This window comes from Ammodytes marinus (assembly GCF_949987685.1).
Source record: "Ammodytes marinus genome assembly, chromosome: 8".
Classification (NCBI taxonomy): Eukaryota; Metazoa; Chordata; class Actinopteri; order Uranoscopiformes; family Ammodytidae; genus Ammodytes; species Ammodytes marinus.
Window position 1 is genome coordinate 25,261,676 of NC_137212.1, and position 11,863 is coordinate 25,273,538.

An 11,863-nucleotide genomic window follows, 5' to 3' on the forward strand; every position below is an offset into this window, starting at 1 on the left:
ATGCGTCTCTTGCCCGAGCCCAGCGCCCAGTCCCTCCGGCTCCTCTTCCTCTTCGTCTTCGTGATGGGGGTGACCCCTTCCCCGGCTCTCACAGCCGGCTGCCCGGACCGATGCGTGTGCGACGATCAGCTGGTGGTCCAGTGCGCGGGCCAGGATCTCACCCTGTTCCCCAACGACCTGCCCCTGGCCACGCGGCAGCTCATCATCTCCAACAACCGCATCGGGGACCTGCCGGCGCTGCAGCTCAACTACCTGTCCGATCTGGTCTACCTGGACTGCAGCAACAACTCGCTGACCGAGATCTCCGAGTCCACTTTCGGGAATTTGCGGAAGCTCGCCTATCTGGACTTGTCGTTCAACACGCTGCTGCAGATCGAGGACCGGACTTTCGGGCCCCTGGCGTCGCTGGTGATGCTGCGGCTGACGGATAACCCGAGCCTGGGGGAGATCCACCCGGACGCCTTCTCGGAGAACATGGCCCTGCAGGTGCTGGATGTGAGCCGGAACAATCTGACGGTCCTCAACATCAGCAGCCTGATCGCCCTGCCCGCTCTCAGGTCGCTGGGGCTCAGCGGCAACCCGTGGAGCTGCGACTGTGACACGGAGGACCTGTGCCTCTGGGTGCAGATAGAGGGCTTTAAGTTCCAAGGTGAGCATGGATGGATCGAGTGTGAAAGATACCCCTAACCTTAACTGCAACCCACCACATAGCAAATCAGCACACTGCTTGGTTGATGGGTGACCTAAACTGTCCAAAAAGGGGATAATCTAATTTTTAAATGACTTATTCTGAATAATCAAAGAATAAACATATTCTAGCTGCATACTTTATTTGGCCTATGAGCAGCCCTGCCACCATGTTCCTGTTCAGGTTGGCTCCTCTCAGGCTTGCTGGCAGGTAAACAAACTCTAAGCCAAAGACGCTCCAAGGTCTCATCAGCTGTTATTGTCACATCAGCTCATTTAGATAATTTGATTGTGGGCGCTTGGTCAATTTAGTCCCCGACGGGCCTCTTATTGCACAATTGCTCTTCCTTTATTTTGTGGATAAGTATGCACACACACACCTGCCCGCACACACACACACACACACACACACACACGTACACACACACACACACACACACACACACACACACTAGAGCTGATGGTTTGACCTCAGAATCAGAGCAGTCTGAAGATTTCATTCTTATGCCCTCTCTGCACAAACCCTCAAGCATGCTCTTCTTCATGTCTAAATAATGTTTCTCCAGTTTACGCCTAAACTAGTCTGCAAACGTGTTTTACATGTACTGTATTTCAACAGCAAATCTGCCTTGGCTGTCCAATCCTCTAATAACTGTGAAATAGACAGTGAACAAAGACGCCACCAACAGTTTGCCTCTAGACCTAATCAACGAGGGCAAGCTCAGATGATCTCTGCTCCTAAATGTTAGTCAATCTGAACTCTAAAGGCAGGCGAACCTTCATATCATATCATAAACCCCATGTATCTTATGCCTTCGTGGGTCCTGACAACGCTAAGGAGATGATAGTGTCCTTTTGCACCTGTTGTTCTGTGTTGGCGCTCCCACCACTGCTGCATGCTTTGGTCCCCTTCAGTCCAGATGGTTAATGATGGTGCCTTATAAAAAGCTGGACCACTCTATGCTCCCTATGAAGGACAGCGCGTGTGTGTGCGTGGTGTGTGTGAGCGCGAGTGACTCACTCCACTTCAGTGTGTGTGAGTCAACATGTGATCGGGAGGCTTGCAGACACCCTGAGGCATGGGCCTGTGGGAGACGATGGAATAGGATTAAGGGACAGGGAGCTATGTCGTTAGTGCCACAACAAGACACGCTCAAAGCGGTGTACACACACACACACACACACACACACACACACACACACACATACACACACACACACAATTGTACTGGTACTAAAACCCCAACAAATATCCAGCAGAACATTACAGGTATATTCCACAGCAAGCTACACTGTGTCCAAACTACTGTATGCCCTCGAAAACTCATACATAAACACTGTGTGTCAGACTCGCACATAGACGGTAAGCAGTTAAACAGAGTGAATGGGGTCAAGTGAGCTTGTTGTGTGTTTCCTTGGTCATGAATGCCCTCTGAAGTGACTGCAGGGCTGTGAGTCTAATAAACACAGATTCCAGCTGTCGCTAGCTCTCAGTTTGAGTATGAATCAGGTGCCTTCAAGTGTGTCTGTGTGTGTGTTTTTGTGTGCATCGTCTTCACACAGCCACTCCCCCAGGAACCTTTGATGCTACGGAGGGTGTCCATTACTGATAGGAAAATCTTTCTATTCACTGTCTCTTTCTCTTCTGTGTCTTTGTTTGTGTTTTGCGTGCGTCCAAGTCACTCAGTGTGTCTTTGTGTGAGTGTGTGTGTGTGTGTGTGTGTGTGTGTGTGTGTGTGTGTGTGTGTGTGTGTGTCAGGCTTCTGTCGGTGAGAAAGGCTGACATGATTTGACAACAAAAAAAAAGCCAAAAAGTCAACGCGTGGCTTCTGGAGAACGCTTGCTGTCAAAATTATGTTTTGTCAAAATCAGTGAATATCTCCTGATATCTCCTCAATATGCGCCACCTGTCCATACTGTGTGTGCGCTGAACAAAAAACGCTCTGGCTCTGTATACTGGTATGTAAACAAAGGGTATGTAAACCAAGGGGGCCCCACTGTAGCTGGCAACATGACCGTTTACAGAGCCTAAGCTGTCTACTGACAGGTAGCCAATCGCAAGGTAGTTTGACAAAAAGTTATTTTGACAACACACGATTTACAGAATCGCTGACTGCACCTTCTAGTTGTCCTGTTCATAAGAAAAAAGGAAACAGAGAAAAAGAGTTAGCTTAGTTAGAGAAAGCTATATTTCTTCAACAGTTTATTCCAGATCCAAAGTTTTTATTGCCAGGGATGCACAACACCCTGAAATATATGTACATATTTGAGTTGAGTACTGTCAAGGCCTTACTTTAAAGTCACTTTGAGTGAAAAGTTGCACAACTTAGGCCACTCTCCCCTATTACACATTTTTCTTTAGCAATAAAGAAATAAGTGATACAAGTGTCAAAATATTCTGTATGACTTTCAGCATGCTGTGTCTGAGCTGCTGCAGGTCATTGCCTCTTGGTGTGCTGGTTGTATGTTCTTTTATTACTATAAGTCACTCTGTTACTGTATTTGCAACATCTTCCTGATTTGCAGGGAATGAGACTCAAGTCGGTAACAAATCTCAATCTGGAACAGTTCTTCAATTGAAAATACAAAAAAACAAATGATTAAAGGAAAGGAGCATGTGGAGACCAAAAGCGGAGATAAAAAAGAGAGAAACATTCCTCAGGTGACATGGTTCCAGATGAAGGATCACGTTGCTTTGTGTCTGCAGTACGCTGTGTGTTAGAGAAAGTCTAGGTAAACCCCAGCGAACGCGTGGCGAATATTTGTTTATATTTATATTAAGCGCTGCAATAGTTGGCGCTCAGAGCGAGTGACCGAGCCGGACCCCTCCCTCGAAACGTCAATCCGCGACGTTCTGATCTCAGTTATAAACATTAACAGCTGCTTGCTCTGAGCCAGCTTGTTTAAATAGTCGGTAGCGGATGGTGTGAAGATATTTGCTGATTTTGACTTAAAGGGTTCTAGATTACAATCTCTTAGTATGCCGTTAACATGTCAGCCATATCAGCTTTATGGGCTATAATAATGTATATCAAGCTTGTTTTGGAGTTGTGCACCCAAATGGCCCAAAATATGGTGATTCTCTTAACTCAGCCTTACCAAATAAAAAAAGAGTAAAAAGGGAAAGAAAGTGCATTATCATTATTAACTGAACGTAGCTAATAGACGCTAAACCATATCCACTAAATAGACAGTCTTATCTGCTGCATCAGCTTTTATAAACTGCTTTCATACTGTGTATTCACATTACATCACATTTTAAGAAATTCAGTCTTAAATTACTTAGCTATTTATTTCTGTTAATCTCCTTATGTGGTTTTGAATATTCCATTGATAGGGCTCAGCCTTCAGCCATTTCATGAGCCTGACTTGTTTATTCTGAAGATATTATTAAAGACTTAAAGGTGAAGTAAGCGGTTTACTCATGTCAATATAAGTGTTAAATCGTTCTTTATTCATACAGTGATCACTTACATAGTGTGTGCGTTTCATAAAGCCGATCTCTCAATCACCCGCTCTGCATGTAATCAGCAAATAAACTTTTCGGGGATCCCGAAACTGATATCCAATCAGAAGAGAGAACGCTACAAACCGGCACCTGTCTCAGTGCCGGTGCACGCCCAGAGCGACAGATCGGTGAATGTTTATGCGCCTACAATGGCGGAGCAGGTACATTTCCTTCCCAATGTCTGTTTTCATGGTTTTTATCATGTTTTATCACACTTACTTATCTGATATGATGCTAGATAACTCGCTGCTTGAAGACCACGTTGCATTAATAGCGAGGGGACCGCTAACTGCAGTAACTGACAGGAAGTTAGCTAAACTGACCATTCCGCTTACTGAACCTTTAATGTCACAATTTTTACATGATTTCTCCCAGTCCTGCACACTTAAATATTCTCCATCAATGCACTATATACTCTCATTGAACATACCTTCCTTTCCTATGTATGTCATTAGGGAGTACCCGCTGGTTGAAAGGCCCGCTGTACTCACTGCAGGTCTATTTATTTGAAAAGCTAAATCCACATAATGTATGTGTCTGGTCCTGGACTGGCAGAGTTGATGATGTTATTACGGCTCCAGTTTGTAGCTGCCGGTCGGGTCTGTGCCCTCGACAGCTCACAGACCCACAGAGGGGGAGAGCCAAGGCAGAGTACCACGCAGTTTAAATCTTCATAAAAGGAGGTCAGAGGATTGAAGAATGAAAGGAAAAAAGTTGGTAGGGAATTTGATTTATTGTTAATGAAAGTGCCTCTTAGATTACTTGACAAAAGGGTAAGATAAAACAGAGTGGGTTAGATACATGTTTAAAAAAATGTGGGCAAACAGATTAAGACGGACTTTGCAACAGAGAGACACAGATAAGGAAAGAGAAAAAGCAAGCGGACTGCAAAAGGTCAGTGCCCCCGATCTGTCACTCAAATCCATTAAAACATTTATTATGACAAGGAGGCATCGATTCAATTTAATACAGGTAGACCGTTCATTATTTATCAGCTGGCATGATTCCTCAGACCCATCTGTTGGGGAGAAGCGTATCAAATTCCACTGGCCTACTTGTGTATAGTGCTTCAGCCTGTATATGTATTTTTATGTTTCTGTGAAACCAAGATAGATGTGATGCTTGTGTGTGTGGGTGCGTTGGTTGATGAGATCACCTGAGGCACTGGAGGGGATGGAGAGCTCGGGTGTGTGAGTCTGCGTGCACGGCTCCGAGCGTGTCCAACCAATAATGCTATAGCCAAGAAAAAGTAAGACTGGAAAAGAGAGAGAGAGGAGGAGAGAATGCCAAGATGACCCAGCAAAACGGAGTAAAATGGAAGGGCATAAAGGAAGAGGGAAATGGAGTGATGAAAGGCCCAAGGGTAGAAGAAATAACGCTAACGTGCCAGAGTGGGAATGAGACGCGATGAACAGAGCAATAGAGGGAAGAAAATGAGAGAGAGAGAGAGAGATGTTGCTATATGACCTTCACTCCATCTCTAATCTTACGCCAGAGGAAGAAGGGATCGTATGTAGAAATGATGGAAAGGAGGATGGATGGTGGTAATCTGACTAATGCCGTATTTGAGAGGCGAGAAGTGAGAAGGCGTGCGATGGAGAGAAAAGGTCAGCTATTCTTAGTCGTAGCCAACCCCAGAATGATGCGTATAAAGCTAGTTTGAACGCCGAGATTCTACGTAGGTCACATAGCTTCCAGGAAACAGCCTCTTTTAAAAATTTGGTTGAAAAGTTTTTTTTAATGTGTCCACCTTGACCTGTCCAACCATCATTTCAACAGTTCATTTATGTGAGAGAGAGAGAGGAAGAAAAGGTTCCCCAAAAATATGGTTAGATGGAGAGATCTTATCCAACGTGAAAATAACTTCATTACCTTGAAGAAAAAGTAATCATATTTCCACATGTTGTTAGGGCGTATATGTAGACACTTAACATAAAAAATGTGGCCGTTCAGACCAAAATCAGCATTTCATTAACACATGGGACGGTTTTACTGGTAACCAGAAGGGAAATTTAAGCCTTGTGCACTGATGTGTACCTGGACTGGTTTCAAGTGAAATCAATGGAAGGTCTGCGTCTTTGCAATAAAAAATGTCCATAAAAAATTATTCGTATCCTATTGTCAGTAGCCAGCTTCCACATGGAGGTCAGAGGTCAAGGTCGTCTACAGAGTCCCACAAGGGAAAGTAGAAACAAGAAGCACTCCTGGAAGTAAAACGGGCTGGACTGGGGTCAAAAGGTTAATGGTAGACTTTGGTTAATCCTATGTAATTGAAAGGATGCGTGTGGCTATACTGTAGGTTCCACCTCCCCCTCTATATGAGACTACAGCCATACTCATTACCATATGCATTGGCATAATTAATCTGCTATAAATAGCTGTGTTCCCAGGTCACAGGACAGGCTCTGTGCCTCAGGTTCAGTCCTCACAGCTCTGTTCATCGGTGCGTGTGTGATGTGAACATGTGTGTGTGAAATGCAAACATTTAACCAGTTTTGGGCTAGACCATAGTGAAGCGGGGTCAGAACTGTGAACGCCAACTATATCACTGACAGCCAAACTAACAGACTGACTTATGGAGTAACAGTATCGGTTGGTCGACGGTCGAGTGTCGAGAGATTTTTCTCTTTCAAAATATCTAGGCTGGAACCTTGTTACTTAACATAAATCTACGAGTATAGGCGCATCCCTCTATCTCTGTGAGGTTATCCCTCGCTCTCTGAGCATTAAAGACTATTAGTCTCGACCCACTTACCACATGGCCCACCTCTGCATCACCTTGTGTAGAAGTCGTACTGAGACGACAATCGATTGCAAGAAAGTGTTTTTCTTCTGCTGGTTAAGGGAATCAGTGGACCGACAGCTAAGGGGGCTGCATCTGTACTATTACAGCCTGGAGTTACAGTGACTAACGGTCTGTCTCGTAGAGGCTTTACCCTCTAAAGCTAGTGCTGGTGGGATGAGGGCAAGACAGAGTCCGCCCTGTATCGACAAACATACACCAGAAGTAGTCTTCTGAGACAATAACAGAACATACTCCAGTACAACAGCTGATATTCACTCAGGGAGGATTATGAACAATCAAGAGCAATAGGAGAGGAAACACAGTTAAAGCAGCAAGTATGAACTAATCAACACAGAGGGTGTCACAGAGGACCGAAGAGCAGATCATTAGAACAAGTTCACACACACACACACACACACACACACACACACAAATCTAATGTATGCAGACACACAATCTCCCACATTGGTGCATTGTTGTTGTATATCAAATAGAGAAACATTATTCTGGTCCCCATTCACATATCCCGGGAAGCTAAGCTTGTGTGCAGTGTTTGAGTATCAATTGTGTCATTTTGTGTGTGTATTTGTGGTCCCCTGTATCTGTATATAAAGTGTGTACATCCCCTTTTTTCCCCTGGCCTGTGGAATTGCACAGAGCTGCAGGGGTCTGTGTCTGGTCAGTAGCACCGCTTGTCATACCGCTTATATCATCCATAAAACAGTGGCATCCTGCCATGCACAACAGAAACAGAATGGGGCTTTGCACAGTGAGGACAGATGACCACCATGCTCCCGAGTGCAGGCCAAGAGAAGACATTTGGATTGATGATCAAACCTGACTCCCCCATATTTGGAGGGCAGAGTGGGGTGCAATCCTGCTGCATGCATCTCATGCTGCAGGATCTTCCAGCCGCTGTTTGTTTAATGTGGAGGAATATGAATCTGCAGTGCAGCTTGCAGGCAACAAGGTGTGAATTCTTTAAGGCTGCAGCCACTGTACTGAAACTGCAGCTATTAGACCCTCTCATTTATGCTACGCTGCGGAAACAGAGACACACACACACACATCTCCATCCCTCTCTATGAGTTTCTTACTTAGATGCTTGCATACACACACACACTCTAACCGGAGAGTGTCCTGCCGTTTGGTTCCTGGGGAGCTCCTCTTCTTCTAAATTGGTTCATACAGAGAGATATTATGAGGGCTGCTCATGGAGAGACTTAAAAGAAGCTTATGGGTTTTTAATTTCTCTGCAGGCTTAATGAATATAGGATAAGTGCCAGGATCTGTCCAAGTTGAAATAAGAGGACATTTTCCGCACAAGTTGGCCAGTTGTACAAACTCTAAATTAAAAAGGTTTGGCCTCTTTTAAAAAAAAACATTTAAAAGATAGATTTTCACAATGATTACAAAGTAATTCATGAGCATTAGTATCCTTAAATGAAAGTGCTCAGGCGTACACCTTCGAAGAGAAGACAGAGAAATCAGGCTGGTGAAAAACACTGAAAATGTCAAGGGCATTCTGCGGCTGCCAGAACGGTGTCTGAGTGGTTCACCGTCTAAGTGATGAGATGAGTGAGACAAAAACACAGAGTGACGGAGAAACAGATGGTGAAGTGACAGTAAACGCAGAGTGAATCATCCCAGCTGCCACTGTTTCCTGTGATATATACAACGTAGTCTTGAATTCTCTTTAAAAAGTAGCTTTATATGTTTTGTGACAAAAGAAAAACTATGGGCTGGCAGTTATTTGCTTCAGGGAGACATACAATTGCCGAACGGTGAAAGTACAGTTGTGGTGTCTAATGCTTGAATGAAGGTAAAGCTTCTAAGAAACCACAATATGATACAAGGTCATGTAAGGTTGCAGTGAACCTGACCCTCAAGTCCAAGTGAACGTTTGTGATTCATTTGACAAAAATCCCTCAATGCATTCTTAAAATATTGTGCTCAAAAGATTTGAGGTCAAAGTGACCTTGTCCTTTGACCTATGACCTCCAAAATCTAATCCGTCAATCCTTGAGTCAGAGTTGACATTTGTGGAATGTTTAAAGAAAGTCCCTCAAAGTGTTCTGATATTGCGCTCACAGGAATGGCCCGTGTTGAATTCAGAAAATGCAGTTTCTAACCAAGAGCAGCACTTTGTTTACATTGCACATTTGGATAGAAGTGCTTGAAAACTTCAGTGAGATCAAGTGAGAGCTGATGATTAAGAAAAGTTCAAATAAGTGATATTGATCAATAAAATATAATGTAGTTGTCAGTGGATCGGTTCACGGCTGAGGGTGAAGCGGCTGGGATGAGGATCAGCACCTCTAAATCTGAAGCCATGGTTCTCAGCAGGAAGCTGATGGATTGTCTACTCCATGTAGGGAATGAGCCCTTACCCCATGTGAAGGAGTTCAAGTACCTCGGGGTCTAGTTTGGGAGTGAGGGGACAATGGAGCGTGAGATTGGCCAGAGAACCGGAGCAGTGGGGAAACGTTGTGATGAGTTGAGTCGGAAGGCAAAGCTCTCTATCGGTCGATCTTCGTCCCCGCCCTCACCTATGGTCCTGAAGGCTCGGTAATGACCGAAAAAACGAGATCGTGGGTACAAGCTGCTGAAATGGGTTTTCTCAGGAGGGTGGCTGGTGTCTCCCTTGGAGATAGGATGAGAAGCTCAGTCATTCGTGAGGAACTCGGGGCAGAGCCGCTACTCCTTTGCATATAAAGGAGCCAGTTGAGGTGGTACGTGCATCTGGTAAGGATGCCCCCTGGGCACCTCCCTAGGGAGGTGTTTCAGGCACATCCAGCTGGAGGCCTTGGAGAACATCCAGGACCAGGTGGAGAGATTTTATCTCCAAACTGGCCTGGGAACTTCTCAGGATCCCCCAGTCAGAGCTGGTCAATGTAGCCCGGGAAAAGAGAAGCTTGGGGTCCGCTGCTCGAGCTGCTGCCTCCGCGACCCCGCATTAAGCGCTTGACGAAGACATGAGATGAGATGGAATTGGAATTGATACTACTGCAGAAGATCATTATGGGACATCCCACGCTGTGGGTGAAGGGCGAACAGAATGTGTCAGAGAGAAGAGTGACTTCCTTTGAGTGGGCGACAAGTTTTAATACTTTGTCTGGTTGAATGTTGCTTCAGAGATGAGTCTTGGCATTCGTCACAGAGCAGACAGCAATGACATGCAGCCAGGGACCGGGCAAGAAACAGTGACAGAGGAAGGACAGCTGAGACCAAAATACCCCGAGGAAACTGTTTGCTATTGTCTGTGTTTGTACAGTCACTGATTGTGCTCTTCTAGCATCCATGTTATGTTGTACGAGACAGTAACCACACTGCACCCTCACTCACTCACACACACACACACACACACACACACACACACACACACACACACACACACACACACACACACACACACACACACACACACACACACACACAAGGAAAACACCTCACATATTGGCTAGAGGCAAGTCTGACAGAATTACGAGACCGAGCAGATCAGCTGGTGGACCCTGACCGAACCAATGCAGAGAGGCCCATAAAAAGAGAGGATAGTACCTGGTGATTGAGAGACCTGTCTGCTAGTGAACACAGATGGGAGATTGTGGCAGTGATTCATGTAGCCACTCTCCAATACTGGGGATTACCTGTTTTCAAAAAGGAGAATCAAAACCACATTTCCACATTTCTTCATTTTTTTGCTCTTTTTTATCATCCATGAGCTGTATATTATAGACTCAATTGCTTTCTAATAATACCTTTATTTATTTATTTAAAATCTGTATATAATTATATTTTGCCCCCTCAAGGAAGGCCTGCTGAACGAAACAAAGAGAAAAGTGAGCAGGGGATATAAAATGACCTCGGCGTGTCCATCCTCTCAGTTTATCTTGAAAATAACTGTGCTGTAATCTTAGCACCCACCTAATGACTAATCACCGTAATGACTTGCTAACTCAATAGCCTGTTGCCCTCTGGCCTCGCTTGCTGTTCCTGCTGCCACAGACAAACACATGCACATACACATAAACGGCTGTCTGAGCCACTTGCTGTAATTCTGTAAAAATGTCTCAGCATATCTGTATGCAGGCCATCAGTCAGTCCCAACACTGTAGCCTTCAATTCGACATGACCAGACATGACCACAGCATTGGCACGACGTGTCCCCATGAGACAAAGCCCCCCGGTGAGGTGATTGCTCTGTATTGATGGAAAACCTTATCAAACCCCTGCAGACACTTTGTAGAGTTTTTTTTTTCTCGGCAGGCTTGTAAAAACCTTTTCAAAACGCCACATTGGTTTGAGTCTTCTGAAACCTTTCTGACATACAACCGGTGAAAAACATCAGAGTAATCTGGTTTGGGGTCAGTTTGGATATAAAGGGAATTAAAGGTACAGTGTGTTGAATAAATTGGCATTTTTCAGAAGAGGCTTGGCAGAAATATAATCTCATATTCACAAGTGTGTTTTCATTAGTGTAAATTCGCTTGAAAATAAAAGCATTTTTTTTATACCTTAGAATGAAACTTTTATATCTACATAGGAGCGGCGCAGGCCACCATGTTGCACTGCCATGTTTCTACAGTAGCACAGAATGGATACACTAATAGCCTTACACCTTTTTGTATATACATAATTGGTGTCAGTCAGAAATGCACCTGTTGGAAGAAGAAGAAGTAGTAAGCCTACTATAGAATGAATAACTTAGTACATCTTTACCTCATCACTTGATATTGTGGAAAGACTTGAGGCAGTGGTGGATGATGACATCTTTAGTAACTAGCTTCTTGTCCCTGAAGGCCGTAGCTTTTCCTAATTCTCACACTGCACCTTTAAGAAGTAGGGAGGAAGGACCTAAGTCACTTTGTTTTGTTGTGTCCCGT

General features: G+C 44.6%; 1 protein-coding gene across 1 annotated transcript in view; it reads left to right on the forward strand.

The window, feature by feature from the left end:
- Positions 1–11,863, forward strand: part of lrrc52 (leucine rich repeat containing 52) — a gene marked incomplete at both ends in the record, with an annotated part of 14,140 nt that continues 2,277 nt past the window's right edge. The window contains one exon of the mRNA XM_080032440.1: positions 1–649. Coding sequence (XP_079888566.1) covers positions 1–649 — 649 coding nt within the window. The remainder of the gene's footprint in view (positions 650–11,863) is intronic.